The 19,823-nt window shown below is 62.1% G+C and overlaps 2 protein-coding genes across 8 annotated transcripts; both read right to left on the bottom strand.

Annotated features, from left to right (window-relative positions):
- Window positions 1–239: 239 nt before the first annotated feature.
- Window positions 240–3,453, bottom strand: SMIM41 (small integral membrane protein 41). The gene is made up of 2 exons (XM_041736799.1): window positions 3,116–3,453; window positions 240–582 (listed from the first exon to the last, which is right to left on the bottom strand). The coding sequence occupies exon 1, from the start codon at window positions 3,416–3,418 to the stop codon at window positions 3,143–3,145; it is 276 nt and encodes a 91-aa protein (XP_041592733.1). The 5' UTR covers window positions 3,419–3,453; the 3' UTR covers window positions 240–582; window positions 3,116–3,142.
- Window positions 3,454–5,557: 2,104 nt separating this feature from the next.
- On the bottom strand, window positions 5,558–12,662 carry ATG101 (autophagy related 101). Of its 7 annotated transcripts, none has more exons than XM_041736794.1 (5): window positions 12,532–12,662; window positions 11,090–11,196; window positions 9,418–9,497; window positions 8,471–8,797; window positions 5,558–6,261 (listed from the first exon to the last, which is right to left on the bottom strand). In XM_041736794.1, the coding sequence occupies exons 4-5, from the start codon at window positions 8,720–8,722 to the stop codon at window positions 5,857–5,859; spliced, it is 657 nt and encodes a 218-aa protein (XP_041592728.1). In that variant the 5' UTR covers window positions 8,723–8,797; window positions 9,418–9,497; window positions 11,090–11,196; window positions 12,532–12,662; the 3' UTR covers window positions 5,558–5,856. The 7 variants fall into 7 exon arrangements, with proteins under 7 accessions (XP_041592728.1, XP_041592729.1, XP_041592730.1 ...); XM_041736795.1 differs by lacking the exon at window positions 9,418–9,497 and adding an exon at window positions 8,971–9,101; XM_041736796.1 differs by having other exon boundaries at window positions 12,475–12,596.
- Window positions 12,663–19,823: the final 7,161 nt, after the last annotated feature.

The following is a 19,823-nucleotide window of genomic DNA, read 5'->3' as shown; positions in this document are numbered from 1 at the left end:
CACGCCGGCCACACGGGGGCAGCCGAGCGCTGGCATGAGCCTCCCGGCCGCCCTGGAGAGACTGGCTCTGGGTGTGAAGGGCAGCAGCCACCCCTAGGAGAGGCCGGGGCAGAGGGGCTGGGCTTGCTCTTTCAGGATCAGCTAGAAACAGTTCAACCTGGACGGTGGGTGGCATTCGTAGGCCGCTGCCACTGAGGCCAAGCGTCTAGAGCTGGAAACATAGACTGCGTACCCCAAACTTGCATTACCAACGTATTTAATAACAAGCACGGGAAGTGATAAGGCATGGCTGAGGGCTGGGGCACCCGGCGTCTCCAAATGGCCAACACTGACCCACAGCCCTCGGCTGGGACAGGTCAGTGGCCTGTCGGACCACAGCAGCCCGGTACCAGAGATGGGACAGGGGCTGCACTCCCGTCCTCGGAGGCCTGCAAGTCGGGGGGCATGGCCAGCATCTGCTGCGCTGGGCATCCAGGATGTATGTCCACCGCGGCGCCCCGGACGTGCAGCGGATGCTCAGGGGGCTCCCCCATTCCTGGAGCGCTGACCTCCCAGGCCCACGTCCACGGGTACAGCAGGAGGCTGAAGGGAGCAAACCAGAGGCAGGGCTGAGTGCAAGGATCCCAGGGGGAGGCCTCCCCACAATCCAGCCGTCTCCCAGGCTCGTCTGCATGGCTCAGGGACCAAGGGTAGCAGGAGTTCCCCGGGCTGCAGGCTGGCGACGGAGCTCTCTGGGAGACAGAACACGCGAGGCTGAGCAAGGCTCGAGAATCTGTAACAGAGAGCGCACCCACCCCACCCCCCCCCACCCCAGTCCCCCGTCTCCGCTGCAAAGGGTGCTGTACCACGTGGGAGCCGAGGAATGCACTGGATAAATGCCGACAGCCCTCTCCACCTCATGCCGAAACTCATGGGCCACAGGAGTACAGGCCAACGGAGCGTGCTGGGGGTCCCGATGCCCGGCCTTGCTCCTTGGCACTCGGGCCACACCCACTCCCCCACCTGTCACTCCAACCTGAGGCCTGAGAGGTGGCAAGACAGCAGCACTCGTTCCTCAATTTCCTGAATCTCTTCCCTCCCCACTCAGACAGCCTTGGCCAGGGTCAGAGTTCCTTAGCAAACATCTCAGTATCTTCCCCCAGGAACACCGAGGTCCCCGGCACAGGCCCGGCCCCGGCTCTCCAAGCACTGAGCTGAAGGGACAGCAGAGGCAGGAGGTTGGATAAAGAAAGCCTCTGCCCTACACCGCCCTCCCAGCAGACACATGCCCCTGGGGACACAGCCCTTCCTCCACCAGAGCTCTCCATCCCCCTCCCTGCACCCAGACTTGAATCCAAACATGATCCAGAAGTCATCACCGTCACGTCCCATCCCTCTGCTCTGTCCACTTGGCGTGTCTTCCACAGATACATGTTCCAGCCGACCCTCGGGGCCCGCCCCAGCCTCAGGACCATGCCCGAGAGCTGAGCCCAGCCGGCTGGGGAACAGCTGCCAGCAGCTGGAAGGTTGTACCCAGCAGTAAAAGGCTATGTAATGAGGCCACTGGGGAAGAAGGGTCGGGAAGGAGGCAGTAACGTGGGGGTTTGGAGTTCCAGCCCCAGAAACCGTATGCCGAATGGGGGTGTGCATGTGAAGGTTCCTTCCTTCACGGAGAGAGGATTTTGCATCAGCATCTCGGGGAGTGGTGGGAAACCAAGGAGGACAGAGCAGGAGTAACCGAAGGGGGGGGAGCTTCTCACTCAGGGATGCTGGCCCCCCCAGCTCCGAATAGGGAGCCCCAGGGTTCAGCTCCCGGGCTGTCATTCACTTGGGCCTGCCACTTCTTCTCTCTGAACGTCCCCATTTGCAAAATGAAGGGTTCACAGTGGATATGGAAATTCCTGTAGCCCAGGTGGGGAAGGAGAGGAGAGCACAGGGTGGAGAAGGGGTAGACGAACACCAGGACGGTACCAGGCAAGGGGGCGAATGAGCCCGGGTGCAATAAAGAGGGCATTCTCAGCCCTGCTCGGGCCACGTAGCAAGGGGAGGTGGCCAGTGTTGCCCAGGTCCAGCTGCTGCCCTTGTGGAGCAGCACGAGGAGTCACACCGCGCCCCCCCCACTGCCCTGGCCAGCCCTTTCTCCAAGGGGGTGGCAGTGGCGTCCCTGAGGTGAGAAATCCACAGCTCAGCAAAGCCAGCGTGGCACAACTGCCTGGGATTAGCGCTAAGCCCCGGGCTGCTCGGTGCTGGGATCACACCTCGTCAGCTTCACAGCTGCTCGCCGCACCCTGCGTGTGCCCTCACCTTCCCCTCACCAGCCTCCCCGGGGAGCTGGGACCTGGCCTCTGCCTTGGCGAGCAACGGGTCAGAGGCGCCCCCGAAGAAGAGCCCCACAGAAACGTCCTAGGGGCCCACAGGTGTGACGCTGAGCAGAGGAGAGGGACCCAGAGGGCTTCCCTGCCCAAGCCCCGTGGCTCTACCCAAGGTGGCCTTGGCCTGGAACTACCTTGCCTTTAGGCCACCCAGGCCCTTCACTCCAGATGGTTCTTGTCCTTGGAGAGTCAGGGGCGGGAGAGCCAGATGGAGCCCGCGCAGCTGGGAATCCTCAGCGCCAGCCTCCTCCGGCCACGTGCTTCTGAGGCCCCCCGGCTGTCAGGAAGCTTCCCATCCACCACCTTCCCCACAAGGCTCCTCGCTGGGGCCACACCTGCCCCCCTCCACACACACAAGGTCAGGGGCTGGGGGAGGGGGTCCCCGCCAACCCCTCCCTCCCCCTCCCTCAGAGTCACCCAGGCCCCTGGCTCTGCCATAAAAACAGGACCCACGCTCCCGCGCCTGCCTCTAAGGGGAGGCCACAGTGAGAAGTCTTACCCAAACCCCCTTCTAGGGACAAGCTTGAGGAAGGGGAGGAGGAGGATGCAGAAGCCAGGGGCACGGGCCGCCGAGTCCCCGTGTCCTGCGCGCCAGGTGGGGCTGGAGCAGAGCCCCACGGGGTAGGTGCGCTCGGAGGGCTGCAGAGCTCACCCGGCCCGCAGGCGCGTCCTCCCACCCACCCCGCCACTCCCTCGGTCCGGCCCCCCTGCGGGGCTGCAGGCCCCACCCGCTGCAGGTGCACAGCCCCACCGGCCCGGCTCACCTGCGTCGCGGCCCCCCAACAAGGGCCCTAGGGGTCGTCCTCGCCTCCGCTGGCGCCGCCGGGCTCGGCCTCGCAGGATGCGCGCCGCTCTCGGGCCAGCGAGGCTGTCAGGCCCTGGGCCCGGAGGAGGAGGCCACCGCCCAGGAACAGGACCCCGCAGAGCACCAGCAGCGACAGCACGCCCAGCACGGCCGCCTGCACGACGCGCGGCCCCTCGGGGGGCTCCGGCGTCCCCCCCGACTGGTTGCAGCAGGAGCTCAGCCAGGTGGCTGGGGCCGCAGCGCCCGCCTGGGAGCCGTTCATGCTAAGGCGCCGGCTGCCCAGATGTGCGCGGGAAGGGCCAGATGTGCAGGAGCCCAAGCCGGCGGGCGGGCGGGCCTCGGCTGCTGCGCAGGGAGGTCCCCTAGGGGCGGATCCCAGGCGCCGTGGCTCCCACCCTGCGCGCGGAGCGCTCTGGCTCCTCCGGTGGGGACTATGGCCCAGGCTCCTTGTCCCGAAGGCCTCCACACCCACGCGTGAGAATCCTGCCCGTGCACCCAACCAGCCAAACCGGGGTCCGGTCCCCAAGGCTTTCCCTGTCCCTTGGCAAAGGAAGTCAAGAGAGCGCCTCCCTCAGAACCCTGAAAAAAGCCGTTCAGAGCGCTGGAGTGCTGCCCCACTAAGCAGGACACAAGACAAGCAAGGATTCGGGGCGTCCTGGAGCCAAAGGCCCATGCTGCCAGGTGGCCCAGGAACGGGAGGCAAATGAGCAGCCTCCGGGACCTAAGGGGTGCACATCCTTACTCCTCCATCAGCCCTCCTGGGAGCCCCTTAGAGTTGGACAAGCAGGTTAATGCCTCCTTGGGACGGCAGCAAGGGGAGATGGAGGGGAGGGGAACTTCAAGTCCTAATCCCACCCCCCACCCCTCATTTCTTTGCTCAGGCCCCAGAGGTCCAGATGAGAAAGTGGATTTGAGTCACCAGGGCTCCTGTTCCCACCTTGAGTGAACCAGTCCCCTATGTCTGGGAAGTCATAATGCCAAAAGTCCTGTCCACCAAGGGGACCTCACTGCCAGGTGGGTGTCCCACTGCAATGGGGTCGGGCGGGTGGAGCAGAGTCTGGCTGCAGGAAAGTAGAGTCTCAAAAAGCTGAGATGGAGGGAAGACCCTCCTGAAAGGCAGCAACCTTGAGCTCTCTCTTCAAAAACAAAGTGATGGCCAACAAACAGCTCTATCAGCCAACCAACCACTCAGGAGGGATTAGCTGATGGCCAGCTCGGAGGAAAAGATGATCCCCAGACTGCAGCAAGGCCAGGTAGGGATTACACACCATCAAGGACTTGTTGGGAAGTGGCCTTCCCCATCTCCAAAGCCCTGAGAACCTCCTGAGTTCTCCCAGTGCCCCAGAGATCAAGGGCAAGACTTCACAAGATCTGCTGTGAACTAGCACAGGGCCAAGGTGGCTTGGAATGGGAGAGATCTGCAGACACTCCTGGCCGCCCCGGCTACCTACCTGGCTCCAGGACCACGGGCAAGACCCCGCCACCCCCCACTCCATTCAGCCGAGCGGAACTGCCCATATACAGCCAAAAAGTATGACAAATTAGAGAATAAATCAGTAAGAAGTACACAAGGAGTTCACGGATTTGGAGTATGCTCGAATGCAGAAATGAGTGTTACAGCAGTGTCCTAACAACCTCCTGACCCGGAAACCCCCAATTAACTGAGCTTTCCGGTGGGGGCGCCTGGGTGGCTCAGTGGTTGGATGTCTGCCTTCGGCTCAGGTCACGATCCTGGGGTCCCGGGATCCCCTCAGGGCTCCCATCAGGCAGCCCACTTCTCCCTCTGCGTATGTCTCTGCCTCTCTGTGTGTCTCTCATGAATACATTAAGAAAAGAATTTTATTTTTTTTTTAAAGATCTTATTTATTTATTCATGAGAGACACAGAGAGAGAGGGAGGCAGAGACATAGGCAGAGGGAGCAGCAGGCTCCGTGCAGGAAGCCTGACGTGGGACTCGATCCCGGGACTCCAGGATCACACCCTGGGCTGAAGGCAGACAGATGCTCAACCGCTGAGCCACTGGGGCGTCAAAAAAATTTTTTTTTCAATGGGCTTTCTGGTGCACATGGGGAGCTGTATGTGCTCTAAGGTTCTCTCTGAAGCCATCGTCAAACAGGACCAGATAATATAAAGGGCAGGGATGTCACAGCTTCCTGAGGAAGCGAGAAGAAACAGCAATCCTATCCAAAAGTAACAGCTCCATAGGACTGACCGCAGTGACACCTGGGGGGTCAACACGGGCTTACGTGAATGTCCAACAAGGTACAGAATTGGTCAGTTTTAACCTCTCCCACCCCCCCCTTCATGGTGGAATAATGCCTTAACACACACCTATATCCTCACAGGTCCGCCACAAAGTGTTGATGTTCCAGGACAGAACACAAGCCAAGGGAGAGACGGCTCAAGCTAAACACATTCTCAACTTTATTCAGCATCCTAGCGATGGCTCTTCCGTACAGTGGAGGAAGGGAGACCCCCCCCAATAGGGCCCTAGAGGGACAGTGAAGCCCAGACTTGACCATTAGCCAAGGTTAGAGGGATGACCAAAGATTGGCAACCGCAGAACAAGGAAGCCAGGGGTGGCCATTCCAAGTCTCCTCAAGGACCTGGAGCAGGTTCCAGAGCCCCAAGGGCCCAACAGTACGATCCCCAGAAGCCCAGGTCTGCAAGCCATCCAGGAGAGCCCATGGCCCCGTAGGCCTAGAGGGCCAGGGTGTCTTTGATGAGCCTGCGCATGGTGGTGGTGACCGACGTGCCTAGAGCATCAGTAATCTGGAAGGAAATCTTGTAGAGGTAGGGCTGCACATCCCGCAAGCCCGTGTCGAACACATTGTCCACCTCCGACTGCGTGGGCATCTTGGGCAGGTATTCGTGCCTGTTCATCACCTCCACAATGTTGATGACCTTCTCACAGAGCTTCTCGCCCACCTTCTCCCGGCAGATCTGCCGCTCCTGCTCTGTGGCCAGGGCTACCACGTGCACCTTGACCGTCCACACTTCCCAGGGGATGCATTCGTCGGAGAAAGGCCAGCGAGACTTCTTCTTCTGGTAGAACTCCAGGGACATCTGCCCCAGCCCATCACCCCCAGAGTTGCGCAGCGCGTCCTGGGGAAGGAGGGGTAACAGATGAGCAGGCCAAGGCCTCGGAGAAGCTGGCTCCCTGGGAGCGCCTGCTTCCTACACCCCAGGGAATGAGGCTCTCCTAGCTTTATTCGTCCTTCTGGGAGGCAGGGAATGAGACCCCCAGAGGACACAGGACTCCTGTGAAGTGACACAGCAAACCGTCCGCCTAAACTCGAGTGCTCCAAGCAAACCAACAAAATCTCTCCCAAGAAAATTGGAAGAGGGGATTAAAGCCTCATGATCCTAGGGGCGTCTGGGCGGCCCAGCAGTTGAGCGCCTGCCTTCGGCCCAGGTCGTGACCCCGGGGTCCTGGGATCGAGTCCCACGTCCGGCTCCCTGCATGGAGCCTGCTTCTCCCTCTGCCTGTGTCTCTGCCCCTCTCTCTCTGTCTGTGTGTGTCTTTCAGGAATAAATAGGTAAAATCTTAAAAAAAAAAATAAAAGCCCCATGATCCTTAACTAGAAAAAAGGAAACTAAGGGGCGCCTGGGTGGCTCAGTCGGTTTAGCATCTACCTTTGGCTCAGGTTATGATCCCAGGGTCCTTGGGATTAAAGCCTGTGGTGGGGAGGGAGCACTCCCTGCTCAACAGTCTGCTTTTCTCTATCTCAAATAAATAGGAAGGAAGAGAAGGAGGGAGGGAGGGAAAGAGGGAGGAGGGAGGGAGGGAGGAAGGACGGAGAGAGGGAGGGAGGGAACCAGGAATAAAAGGGGGAAGGGAGGGCAGCCCGGGTGGCTCAGAGCCACCTTCAACCCAGGGCCTGATCCCGGAAGACCCAGGATCCAGTCGGAAGACCCAGGATCCAGTCGCAGGTCAGGCTCCCTGCAGGGAGCCTGCTTCTCCCTCTGCCTGTGTCTTTGCCTCTTTTCTCTCTCTCTGTCTCTCGTGAATAGATAATATCTTAAAAAAAAAAAAAAAAAAAAGAAGGGGGAAGGGAAGAACAGAGCAGACCTGGCTTCTCCGTCTTCTCCTCTGGAAGCAAACGAGAGCACCGCACCCAGTAATTCGGGCCATCCCCTCGCTCCAGGGGTGGGGGCCCCATTCCTCCTCCTAGGGCAGCCAGGCCCCTGCAGCGCCTTTCCATGGGAGTTGGGGCCAGCTCGGAGGGTAGAGATGCTTCCCTCAAGTCCTGAACTGTGCACCAAGGAATTAGTTCTCTCCTCTGTGGACAAAGTGAGGCCCCGGACCTCGGCTGGTCCTAACGCCAACCCCCTGGAATGCTAACTGCGGGCCCAGCTGGTTCACACACTTGCCGCGCTCGGTTCACCTGACCCCCTAGTGCCTTCGCCTCTGAGGCAGGTGCCTCTGAGGCAGGTGCGATTATCAGTCCAACCTCACCCAGAGACCCCGAGGCCGGAAGGTGAGGTCACCTGCCCAAGGTCACACACTCGGGCTCCAGCCTCCAGGCTCTTAGCCATCGTACCTACGGGCCTCTTACAAGGCGTCCAGCGGACAGACAGCGACTAGCACGGCCGCCCTTCAAGGACTCGGAGACTCCTGTGAACCTACCCTTTGTGGTCTCCGAGGGACTGGGCGGGGGACCCGGGGCCTGGCAGAGTCCACGTCCCGCCGTGAGCACATGCTGCCAGCACCACGTAGGACTCCAAACGTTTGGGGAGTGGAGTCAGCCATGAGCTCACAGATGGCACCTTACAAAAATGCCCGCACTCTAGAATTTAAAACAGCCCCTCACGGGAACAGGGCGACCCTGCAACCCTGCATGAAAACCCAATAAAAAATCAGCCCGACTCACACCGCCGGAGGCGACCAGCACCCGCAGCAGCTGTGTCCCTCGCACCCTCCTCCAGGCCCACAGGGGCGGGCGCATGCAAACCTGTGCCACATGGCCCGGGGGGCTGCGCCACCGCAGGGCCGTCACCTGAGCCCAGCAAGCTCAGGGGATCTCCCAGGGGAGACCCAGATGGCTGAAGGGAAGAGGGGCAGACGGAAGGCCCGGCCCACGGGGACAACAATCACCGTAGGGCCCCCCCCCATCACTGCTGCAGGGCCCTCCTGCTCCCCCGCCCTGGCAGGTTGGACCAGCCTCTTCGCCATGCCGCCCACAGCCATCCTCCCCGCAGGGAGCGCTGAACACCCTGCCCTGTTCCCTGGGACGGGAGAGCCTGACCTGAGCACCCAGGAAGGCTCAGCTGGCCCGAGGACCCCCTGCCAGCCGCCGGGCCGTACCCCTACCTTGAATTCGCCCACAACCTTGCGCAGGGCACGGTCCAGCTCCTCGGAGGAGACGCGCACGTAGGTGAAGTCGATGAAGTCACAGTCCACATCCTGGGTGCCCACGGTGCCAATGGAGTAGGTGCCTTCCTTCTTGTAGTGGAACTTGCCTGTGCTACGGTGCAGTAGCACTGTGTGCAGCACGGCCAGCATGGCCTCCTCCACCTGCCGCCCTTCCACCGACACCTCCAGCACCTCCGAGCGACAGTTCATCCTGAGGCCAGCAGCCCACACCAGGGCGGGGGATGGGAACCGAGACGGGGAGCTTCACCCCGGCCAGGGGCCACCCTGCAAGAGCAGCCAGGTCAGAGAGCTCACACCTTCTCACTGACCCACAGGCTACCTGTCCCCTTCCTCCCGGCCCAGCCAGCCTCTGCCTCTGCTGGCCCTCCTCTGCGTCCCGGCAAGGCCTACTATCGGAAGGCTCGTGGGGGAGAAGGGGAAGGGAGCTTCAAAGCTACCGGCGAACAACAGCAAAGGCTCGACTTCAGTAGGGCATCCAGCGCAGCGTACGGCAAACGGTCCCCGTGCAGCAGCCGTCAGGCACTGGCCGTTCAAGGCAAGCAGGGCCCCTGCCCGAGAAGCCGCAGTGCTAGAGTGAGGCAGGTGATGTTACCTGAGCGGCCAGAGCACAAGGCGGGAGGAGAAGGAAAAGGAAGCCTGGAGCCTGACTGCCTGGGCCTTGGATGACCTGACCGGGTTAAGGCATCCGGACCCTGCTGAGGGCGGTGGAGGGTCAGTGCCCTGCTGTGCCAAGATCAGATCTGCGTGTCAGAAAGTTAACTCGGGACACGAGGCGAGGGATGGCTCTCAACTATTTTGCGGCCAGAAACTGCTTGGAGAAATCAGTAAAACTATGAAGACAGGGCTCTAACACCTGACGGACACACACACACCCCAAATCTCACCCGGTGCCGGGGCCAGCCACAGCCTCCAGGGTAAAAACTTTTAGATTGAAGGCAGAAGGGCTGGGCAAGAAGAGGTCCAGCTGGAAGCCACATCAGGAGGGAGTTACAGACGCAGCCGTGGGATGCGGGACAGTGAAGTGCAGAGTGGGGGGAGGGGGGTCATGTCCAACGGTCCCGGGGGGAACCCCAGCTCCTCTGTGCCTAGCTCTGTGACCTCACGAAAATCACTCACCCTCTCTACGTGTGCTTTACCTGTAAATACAGATTCTTGTGGGGATCAAATAAAATCACGTATATAAAACACACCAGAATGGTGGTTAAGAACAGTGACTCTAAAGCTAGGCGGCCCGGCTCTGCCACTGGCTCACTGTGTGATCTTGGACAAGCTACTTAACTGTGCCTCAGTTTCCCAAATCTATATACACGGGATCTATAAAAGCTACCCTGAAAGGACTGTCCCAGGGATTGGAGGAGGTGGCCCCTGCAAAGCACTTTTAAAGCAGTTCCTGGCAAGTAGGAAACACTAAGTATCCTCCGCCACTATAATTCGTTACGATCACGGTGGCCGAGAGGACACAGGCTATGACACAGAACTGGTGGGCCAAGGGCGCAGGCCAGAACACACTTGAGAACCAGGCCTTGGTAAATAACTGAGTATGAGCCCCAAAGGAGGAGGAAAACAGTCGAATTTCTTGCCGAGTGTTCAGCTTACAAACCTGCCCTGACGGGGAGCTCACCACCCGTCCCAGCGCTCCGTCCCACTCTGAGACCGCTCTACTCAGCCATTCCTTGTACAGGGGGAAGCCACCCGCAGCGCCTCACACGGCCGCCCGCCCGCCGTAGTTTTGATCCGAGGAGCCAGAGTAAGGCTCACCCCCTTCCACTAATGGGCCTTTCGGGTACCTGGACCATCACCGCCCACTCCCACCACAGGGTAGAGGTCCCCGGGCCCCACACCCACGCCAGCTGCCCGCGGGCCGTCACATCTTATCTGGCAGCTTCCTCCAGGTGTACTTCAGCTCGTCTCAATCTCCACTCAACAGCGGCGCTCAGCAGTGACCACGAGGCAGCCTGCGCACGCTCGAGGTCCAGCTGGCTCTGCCTCCCGCCCGCTACCCGCCGGCCTCCCTGTCCCGGCAGTCCTCTCTTCACCGGCGTCCTCCCGTCCTGGTCCTGGCCCTCCCACTAGACGGACAGATCCTCCAGGGCGAGGACTGGACCCTACTCATCCCTGGGAGCCCGGTGCCTGGGACCTAGTACTAAGCAACGGCTTGATGACTCAGCGTGACCCAGAGGCTCCAGGTCCTTCCAGGGGCTGCTGGGCGGGTATGGCCTGCACTCAGGACTCCTGCTCTCCTGCTCACTTCTGCCCTCTAGTAAGATTTCCCTAAACAGCCTCCCCCCCCCCCCCCCCCCCCCCCGCCCCCCGCAGCGAGGCTCCCAGCCCTGACCCAGCTGCCCCTTCTTCCGGTGTCCCCCACAAACCTTCACCCAGGCCACTTACCTCGGCCCCGTTCCCCACACCTCCTCCGGGAAGTCGGTACTGACCGGCCCCACCAACCCCGCAGCAAACCACCTGGGCCTGAGCTCCTTCGGCCCCCACCCCCACCCCCAGGCCAGGTGTGCGAGCACAGGGCCAGGCTGCAGCCAGGGCAGCCCCACGCCCACTCACCCGAACAGGCCGAGCGCGGGTCCCTCCGGCGCGGACCAGGTCCCGGCTGCTCCCCACGCGCAGGTGTCCCCTCGGCAGGTGCGCCCCGACTGAGCGCAAGGGGTGGCCTAGGAGCAAACACAGAAGGCTCCAGGCGGCGGCGGACGCGGGGCGGGGCGGGGGCCGCAGGGAGGGCCTGGCGCGGGTCCCCTGGCTCCCTCCAACGGTGGGGGGGATGCCCGGGAGCGCCCGCGAGCCTCGCAGGGATGGGGGCAGGGGGCGGCCGGCAGGAGCGGCCCCCCCGCCCCCCCCCGCCCTCGGGAGGCTCCCTCCGGCCGCCCCGCCCCCGCCCCTCGCCCCCGGGGCTCCCACCACAGCGCGGCCCGGCCGCGCCCCCCTTACGGACCCCTGCCCCCCGGCGGCTCCACCCCCCTCCCCCCGCCCCCACCGACCCCGGGGCCCCCGGCGGGAGCGCGAGCACAGCCCGGCCCGGCCGCGCCCCCCTTACAGCCCCCGCCGGCCCCCCTGCCCCCGGCGGCTCCCTCCCCGCCCCCCGTCGGCAGCTGCGCCCCCCGCTCCCCCGGCTCCCCCCCTGCTCCCCCCCCCCGCCCCTCCCTGCTCCCCCGGCCCCCCCCCCTCTCTCCCCTGGTCCCCGGCGGCTCCCCCCGCCCCTCCCCTGCCTCCCGGCCCCCTCCCCGCTCCCCCCGGCCCCCGGCTCCCCCCCTCGCCCCTCCTCTGCCCCCCGGCTCCCCTCCTGCTCCCCGGCGGCTCCCCCCGCCCCTCCCCGCTCCCCCCTGCTCCCCGGCGGCTCCCCCCGCCCCTCCCCGCTCCCCCCTGCTCCCCGGCGGCTCCCCACCGCCTCTCCCCTGCCCCCCGGCCATCCCCCCGCTCCCCCCCGCCCCCCGGCGGCTCCCCCCGCCCCTCCCCGCTCCCCCCCTGCTCCCGGCGGCTCCCCCCGCCCCTCCCGCCCCCCGGCGGCTCCCCCCGCCCCTCCCCGCTCCCCCCTGCTCCCCGGCGGCTCCCCACCGCCTCTCCCCTGCCCCCCGGCCATCCCCCCGCTCCCCCCCGCCCCCCGGCGGCTCCCCCCGCCCCTCCCCGCTCCCCCCCTGCTCCCGGCGGCTCCCCCCGCCCCTCCCGCCCCCCGGCGGCTCCCCCCGCCCCTCCCCGCTCCCCCCCTGCTCCCGGCGGCTCCCCCCGCCCCTCCCCGCCCCCTGGCGGCTCCCCCCTCCCTCCCCTGCCCCCCGCGCCCCCCCCCCCGGCCCGCTCCCCCCCGCCCCTCCCCGCCCCCCCGCCCCCTCGCTCCCCCCCGCCCCTCCCCGCCCCCCGGCCCCCCCCCGGCCCCCGGCAGGTGCGCGATCACCGCCCCGCCCCGGCCGCGCGCACGGCCCTCCCGAGTCCCGGGTCACCTGCCGGCCGCGGGGCCTCGGCGGGGACGGGACGGCGGGGCGGACGGGCCCACTCACCGCCGCGAGCTGCTCGGGCGCCGCCGGGCCGGCACTTCCGCCATAGAGACGAGGCGGGAGGCGGGAGGCGGGAGGCGGGAGGCGGGCCGGGCCGGGCCGCGGGCTCTCGGCCGCCCCCCGAGGCCGAGCGGAGTCATCGGCGCGGAGCCCTGGGGCCGTCGGAGGCCGGCGGGAGGCGGGCGCTGGAGGCACCGCCAGGCCTAGGCTTGCGCAGTGCGCGGAGCAGCCTCCCGGCCCGGGGCGCCGGCGAGGGGAGCGCCTGGCGGGCAGCCGCGGCCCACCTGGGGCAGCCCCCAGGGCGCCTCACTCCGCCGTCGCCCCCCACCCGTGGGAGCCTCCTGACGTCACTCCCCCTGTGCGATGTTCTCCTCTATGAATGGGGCGCTGTTGTGAGGATCCCAAGAGAGAATTCCCACCGGAGGTCTTGGCGGAATGTAAAGCCCTGCACGGATGAGTGCGTTTTTAGTGCCGCGTCCCTCTGGTTTTCCGCCCAGATGGCAAGCCCGGGCAGGCCGAGGTTTACCCCTTGTTTTCTTTTTTTTTAATTTTTTTTTAATTTTTTTTTTTAAATTTATGATAGTCACAGAGAGAGAGAGAGGCAGAGACACAGGCAGAGGGAGAAGCAGGCTCCATGCACCGGGAGCCCGACGTGGGATTCGATCCCGGGTCTCCAGAATCCCGCCCTGGGCCAAAGGCAGGCGCCAAACCGCTGCGCCACCCAGGGATCCCCTACCCCTTGTTTTCTGAGCACCCCCAGAACCCCGCATGCCCCAGCCCACGCACAGCCGAGTTACTCGAGGACCCAGAAGCTCCTCTTCCTAACACACACCTTCTCTCTCAGCATAACAATAGGTAACATTCGTGGAGCGCCAGGTGAAGCGCAGGATTCTAAGCGCTTTATGCACATGAATTGTTCAAACCTGGGGGCGCCCGGGTGGCCCAGCGGGTGAGCATCTGCCTTTGGCTCAGGTCGTGACCCCAGGGTCCTGGGATTCAGTCCCACAGCAGGTTCTCCCCAGGGAGCCTGCTTCTCCCTCTGCCGGTGTCTCTGCCTCCCTCTCTGTGTCCCTCATGGATAAATAAATAAAATCTTTTTCAAAAAACTTAAGCCTGATAACGATCGATACTAGAAGGCAGATAAAGAAACTAATGCCGCAGGCACATGGGTGGCTCTGGTCATGATCCCAGGGTCTTGGGATCAGCTTGGTGTGGGACTCTCTGGTCAGCAGGGAGTCTCCTTTCCCTCTCCCTCTCCCCCCCACCCCACCCCACTCATGCTGGTTCTCTCTCTCTCTCTGAAACAAATAAAATCTAAGAAAAAAAGAAAAAAGAAAGAAAGAGAAAGAAGAAAGAAGAAAGAAAGAAAGAAAGAAAGAAAGAAAGAAAGAAAGAAAGAAAGAAAGAGAAAGAAAAGAAAGAAAGAAAAGAAAGAAAGAAAGAAAGAAAAGAAAAGAAAAGAAAGAAAAGAAAAGAAAAGAAAAGAAAAGAAAAGAAAAGAAAAGAAAAGAAAAGAAAAGAAAAGAAAAAAGAAAAGAAAAAGAAAAGAGAAAGAAAAGAAACAGAAACTGATGCTGGGAGAGGTTAAATAACTTGCCCAAGGTCACCCAGTAAGTAGCAGAGCCTGGGGTTCAAATGCAGGATTCCATACCACTACAAGGGTTTTCTTTCTGGTTCCTCCACCCTGATCCTCCCCATGCACCACCGCTCTCCAGTGCACCCCGCTCCAAAGCCTGCTCTCTAGTGGGAAAATGCCTTGATCAGTTTAGTGTTCGTTGTTTTCTACGATGTCTGATTTGAAGCTACAGGACGTCACTGAGTGCAGAGTCCAGAATGAATGAAGGATGACATTTTGATGATCAGAGGTACAGTGGGGTCTCCAGCACCAGTGCCAGCTGGCTCCAGCACACCAGTGTCACCCACCCACCCTTTAGGCTTCCCCTCTCCCGCCAGTTTTTCTTTTTCTTTTTTTTTTTTTAATTAAAAATTTTATTTATTTGTTTGTTTTAGAGAAAAGGGGAAAGAGAGAGAGTTTGATGCCGGGAGGGGCACGGGAGAGGCAAAGGGGATCTCAAGCAGACTCTGAGTTGAGCACGGAGCCAGTCACAGGGCTCATGTCACGACGCTGGGATCATGGCCTGAGTCAAAAATCAAGAGTTTTGACGCTTTAACCGATTGAGCCACCCAGACACCCTCCCACCAGGTTTGTTTTTTTCGTTTGTTTGTTTGTTTGTTTTTACTTTTGAAGATTTTATTTATTTGAGAGAGAGAGTGTGCACACAAGTGGGAGGAGGGGCAGAGGGAGAGGGAGAAGCAGGCTCCCCACTTGAGCAGGGAGGGTGTCAGGAGGCTTGATCCCCAGGTCCACCAGGTTTGTTTTTGTTTCTGTTTTTGTTTTTAAATCCCACCAGGTTTTCTAAACCACCACACCACTCCTTTTCTGGCTGACCCTTCCCCCTCCTCATCAGTTCCCTACCCACCCTCCTCCTCCTCTCTGCAGTTGGGTCCTTGTGCAGCCTCGGTCTCTGGTTTGTCTCTATCCCAGGTGCAGCTACCTGTCCCCTGGCAGCCTCAGGGTAACCCCAGCCTCAGGAGTGAGAAAGCTGCCTGCCTTACAGACCAGCAGCCTCCTCGGGCTGCACTTGGACTTAACCAGGAGGAATCAGCATAAAATGCTGCAAGGAGAGAGTGTATGAGGAGCCAAAAAAGGGGGGCCCAAGGAGGTGAGAACCAGCCCTGGGTGGGCGAGGGGATCAGTGAAGGGAATGGCTGAGCTCTCCTCTACCCTTGACACCCCCTACACCCCTTGGAGGCCACTATCCTGACTTCATCATCATCATTGCTACCCAGCCCTGAGCCTTACAAGGCACCACCAGCACTTTGAATCCACTATCATGCTGATTTCTCCATCTACCTTTGAAGGTAAGTACAATCCACCCCCCCCCCCATTTACAGTTAATGAAGCTGAGGCTCAGTGATATGTAGTGACTTACTTTGATGGCTAATTTTTTTAAGACTTTATTTATTTATTCATGAGAAAGAGAGAGAGAGAGAGGCAGAGACACAGGCAGAGGGAGAAGCAGGCTCCATGCAGGGAGCCCGACGTGGGACTCGATCCCGGGTCTCCAGGATCAGGCCCTGGGCCGAAGGTGGCACTAAACCACTGAGCCACCGGGGCTGCCCCAGACACTTGATCAAACATTATTCTGGGTGTGTCTGTGAGGGCATTTTCTGAATGAGATCAACATTTGAATCTGGTAGCCTTGAGTAGAGCAGACCTCTGCCTCACTTAATGAGGGTGGGCCCTGTCCAATCAGTTGAAGGCCCGGCTAGCATAAAAGGGCTCAGCCTGCCGCCGCTAAGGAGAACTCCTGACTGCTTTCAAGGTGGGACATTAGTTTGTTTGCTTGTTTGCTTGTTTCCTGCAATACCTGCCCTGCCTGGGGCTCCCGCTTGCCGACTGCAGATCTGGGGCCTTGTCAGCCTCCATAACCACATGCGCCAATTCCTCAGAATAAATCTCCTACAGATATACATCCGATTAGTTCCATTTCCCTGTAGAACCCTGACTAACACACTTGCCAAGGCCACATGCTCCTCTGTCCTCATTCCACCCACTCTTGTCCCTCCTCCAAAACTCACTGTGTCCCTGGAGAATTTTCTGCCTGAGGCTGAAGCTAAGCCCTCTCACCTTGCTTGTCTCCTGCCAGATGCTGGCCAGTCCTTGCCTGCTCTTACTTCCCCAGATCCTTACAGGGCAGCTCTCACTGCAGCTCAGACCTTGGGTCCTATGTCCATGTGGGTGGTCCTGTCAGGGAGGGAGGGTCCAAAAAGAGAGACCGTGTGGCGTGAATTATCCCACCCCATGCCACTCTCTTCATGATCAAGATATAATCTTTTTTCCATTGTTTTTAGAGATTTTACTTTTAAGAAAACTCTGCACCCCACATCGGGCTTGAACTCACCACCTGAGTTTAAGAGTCTCATGCTCTAGGGACTGAGCCAGCCCGGTGCCCCTCAAGATGTAACCACTTATTCATTCACTTGTTTATTCATTCATTCATTCATTCACTCATGCCACGCGTATGTAACTATCCGCACGCCACGCCGTGTCATACCAAGGAGGACAACGTGGCCCTCTGGAAGCTCAAAGTCTTGCAAAGGAAATGGGCCAGGGGGCTGCACCTGCGCAGGAGGACACAAGGCCTGATGTGAAAGAAATGGCAGCAGGCTTCACGGGGACCGCAGGGGCGAGGATGGAGACTGCTGCCCTACACTGAGAATGAAGAAGGGGCCCGAGCCCTACTTTCGGCAAGGTGAGGGGTGACTGGCCACCAGAAGACTGAGATGGCTGCAGAGGGCGCAGGATGGGACGTGAGGGATGCGCAGGGCGGGCGAGTGGTTCCAGAAAGGAGTGGAGCTACAGGGCATTATTCTGGGGGCGGGGGAGGGCTGCTGCTTCCTGGAGAAGGAAGAGGCTGGGGGAGAGTTCTCGCTGAGAGCTCAGGCTGGAAACGCTCTGGGCAAGGAGGCGAACACGGAGAGCCCAGGGCCCCGGCCAGCCAGGCGGCCGGGCCGGCGGCGAAGGCCTGTGCAGGGACCTTGAAGGCCAACCCAGGACCTTGGGAGTAGGCAGCTGGCTGTGCGGTGACTGTGGCCTTGGACGGCCCCACCCCATCCTAGCCTGTGCCCAGGGGAGAGCTGAGCCCCGAAGCCGGCCCTGCAGGCCACCCCCAGTCGCTCCGGAGCTGACCCCAGTGGCGTCACGGGGAGTGACTCAAGCCCCAGCAACAACAATGAGTGGGGCTGACGTCAGGCCGGGGGCTCCTGACGGTGCCTCGCCTGGCCCGGCAGCCAGCACCCTGTCTGCTGACCCTCTAACCCTGGCCAGGCTGCCGGGCCAAGGAGAATCGGCCGTCTCCTTCTGACATGTGTCCCCCTCCCCCGCTGGGGTCCCCGGGCAGGGGCTCCCCCATCCCCCCCCCAGCAACCTGTCCTCCGAGGCAGAGGAAGTGGCTGGGCTTCCGACGGGTGGCAGAGAGCGTGAGAAAGAGGCGCCTCCCAGCCCCGACCTCGGCAGGCAGCCTCTGGACCTGGCCCGCGCTGCCTTCTCTCCTGGGGGAGGTGGGCCCGTGTCCTTCGGTGCTGGGGACCGGTGGCAGCTACTCGCTCTGGGGAGGTGCGTGTTTGTCTCCCTGGCCAAGTCGGGGGTGGGATGGGGGCTAGTTTCTGTTTGGGTCCCCAGGGGTCGGGGGTCCGTCGTCTCACTGTCCTGCAAGGTCTGTGCACCTGTTCCTTTGGGAGCCGTGTGTGTATCTGTTCCCTGGGCCAGAGGATTCTCTGCGACTGTCCTTGCAAAGGGAGAGGGTTTCCCCCCACCCCAGTAAGGGGTTCTCTCCATGTACCCCTGGTCTCTTGTGAGGTCAGGGGCATCTGTCTATCCTCTTAGTGCCCCAGTTCCCAGATTAGGGTCCAGGTCTCCAAGGCCTGGCTGGGTGGGGGCCTGGTCCCTGCGATGTGCCCGACGAGGAGGGCAGCGACACTCAGCCTCCCGGCCGCCCGGCTTGCAGCTGGGCACCGCTCCCTGCTAACACAGCACGTGCCAGGGCGGCCCCCCTACACCCCCCCACCCCGGCACCCAACTCCCGGCCTGGCTGTCACCCCCAGTCCCCGCGGCCATGCCTGGGTAGGAGCTGGACGGTGCCAGGGCCTGAGTCAGACCTTGAGGAGACCTCAGGTGCCCCCCCCCAATCCCTGGCCTGGCAGGGTCAGGGCCCAGCAGGAGGCCAGGGGGAGCCAGGACGGTAGGAAGAAGACGGAGCACAGGCCTGCGGTGGGAGAAAGGGGGCAGGAGCCAAGGCCAAAGGCTCCAGGGCCCCATGGTCCTCAGGCCGGCTCGGAGCCTAGCTGGGGACCCTGGGATGGGCCTCCTGCCCTCAGCACGTCCCTGGTGGTGTGCGGAAGGCAGTATTGGGGGAGTAGAGGGGGGTTAGCCTCGCGCTCCTTCCTGCCCTCACAGCTGGAGGCTGGCGGCTTCGAGGTCCCCGGGCCAGCCTGGACGGCCCCCAGCAGCCCCAGCCGGGAGTGACCCAAAGGGACAGGGCACGGCCGGAGCCTGAGCCGGGAGCAGGGGCGCGCGGGGGTTGGCGCCGGGCTGTGTCCTCCCGGGGGGCGGCCGGAAGCTCAGCCCTCAGCCCCATCTTCTGAGGAGGCCCCGTTCTGGGGCTTCGGCGGGGGCGGGGGCCAGTTCAGATTCAAGCGAGAACCCCCGGGACACTCCGGGCCTGGCTGTCGCGGCAGGAGGGGCCCGGCCCTGCCCTCAGCCGGGCCGAGGCTGCCCAGGGCCCAGCGCGGGGCACCGCACCGCGGCTCAGGTCCGGGCCGTGCCGTGACCTTCAGGGCCTCCTCAGCCTCCCTGAGGCCGACCTTCGCCGGGTCCCTCCTAAACCAAGTGCCCCCGTGGCCAGAGCCCAGGCCCCAGAGAGGACACCAGACAGACTCCGGGGTGCAGAGCGCCCACTCGGATCCTAGGCCTCAGAGCCACCCCAGCCCGTCACAGTGGCACCTCGGGCCTGGGGAGGGGGCCAGGGCCTCTGGGCACAGGGCCCAGCGTGGGTGGGGTGGGGGGGGACAGGGAGGCAGGCTTCCTGGGTCTCCATGTGAGGACAAACAGCAGGCTTTGAGGCCTTGGAAAATCCCGCCTGGGATTCCAGGCCCTGCCGGCGTCACTGCCTTTTGACTATTGTCCCCGTCGGAAACGGGCCCAGCCCCCGGCTAGCCGGGACAGAGCAGCCATTGTGAGGCCCCACCAGGCTCAATGCCCCCTTGTTCGCCCTCCCAGCCCCTAGCAAGACTCGGGGGCCAGTTCTTCCAGTTGCTCAGTGGAAAGAAAGGGCCTGCCTCTGGGCTCGGCCCTCGGGCGGGGCAGGGTGGGGCAGGGCGGGGCTGGGGAAATCAGCCCCCCACCCTGTACCCCAGTGGCCGGAGTCCTGGAGAGGAGCCACCTCGGATGGATGGATGGATGGATGGATGGATGGATGGACGGATGGATGGATGGACGGATGGATGGATGGATGGATGGACGGACGGATGGAGCACCTTCCATTACGAGGCCCTGGGCAGGGAGACCTAGTGGTTAGGTGGTTAGACACACCCTGCTCGCCGCTTAGAAGGCGAGTGACCTTGGGAAAGTCGTTTCCTTTCTCCTCTTTTGTAAAAGCAACAGCTATGATTTATCCCGCGTTTGCTCCCCACCAGGCGCTGTCTGAAACACTTCGGCACTGTAGCAACTCTAC

The sequence above is a fragment of the Vulpes lagopus genome, chromosome 21, assembly GCF_018345385.1.
Source record: "Vulpes lagopus strain Blue_001 chromosome 21, ASM1834538v1, whole genome shotgun sequence".
Classification (NCBI taxonomy): Eukaryota; Metazoa; Chordata; class Mammalia; order Carnivora; family Canidae; genus Vulpes; species Vulpes lagopus.
This window is presented reverse-complemented; position numbering and strand designations above follow the sequence as displayed.

What these genes read in the sequence shown, in the direction of transcription:
- SMIM41 (XM_041736799.1), bottom strand. Translation starts at nt 3,418, where the DNA reads ATGAACGGCTCCCAGGCGGGCGCTGCGGCCCCAGCCACCTGGCTGAGC.
- ATG101 (XM_041736794.1), bottom strand. Translation starts at nt 8,722, where the DNA reads ATGAACTGTCGCTCGGAGGTGCTGGAGGTGTCGGTGGAAGGGCGGCAG. An exon ending in AGGTTGTGGGCGAATTCAAG is followed by an intron (nt 6,262 to 8,470) that starts GTAGGGGTACGG and finishes CTCCTTCCCCAG; the next exon opens with GACGCGCTGCGCAACTCTGG.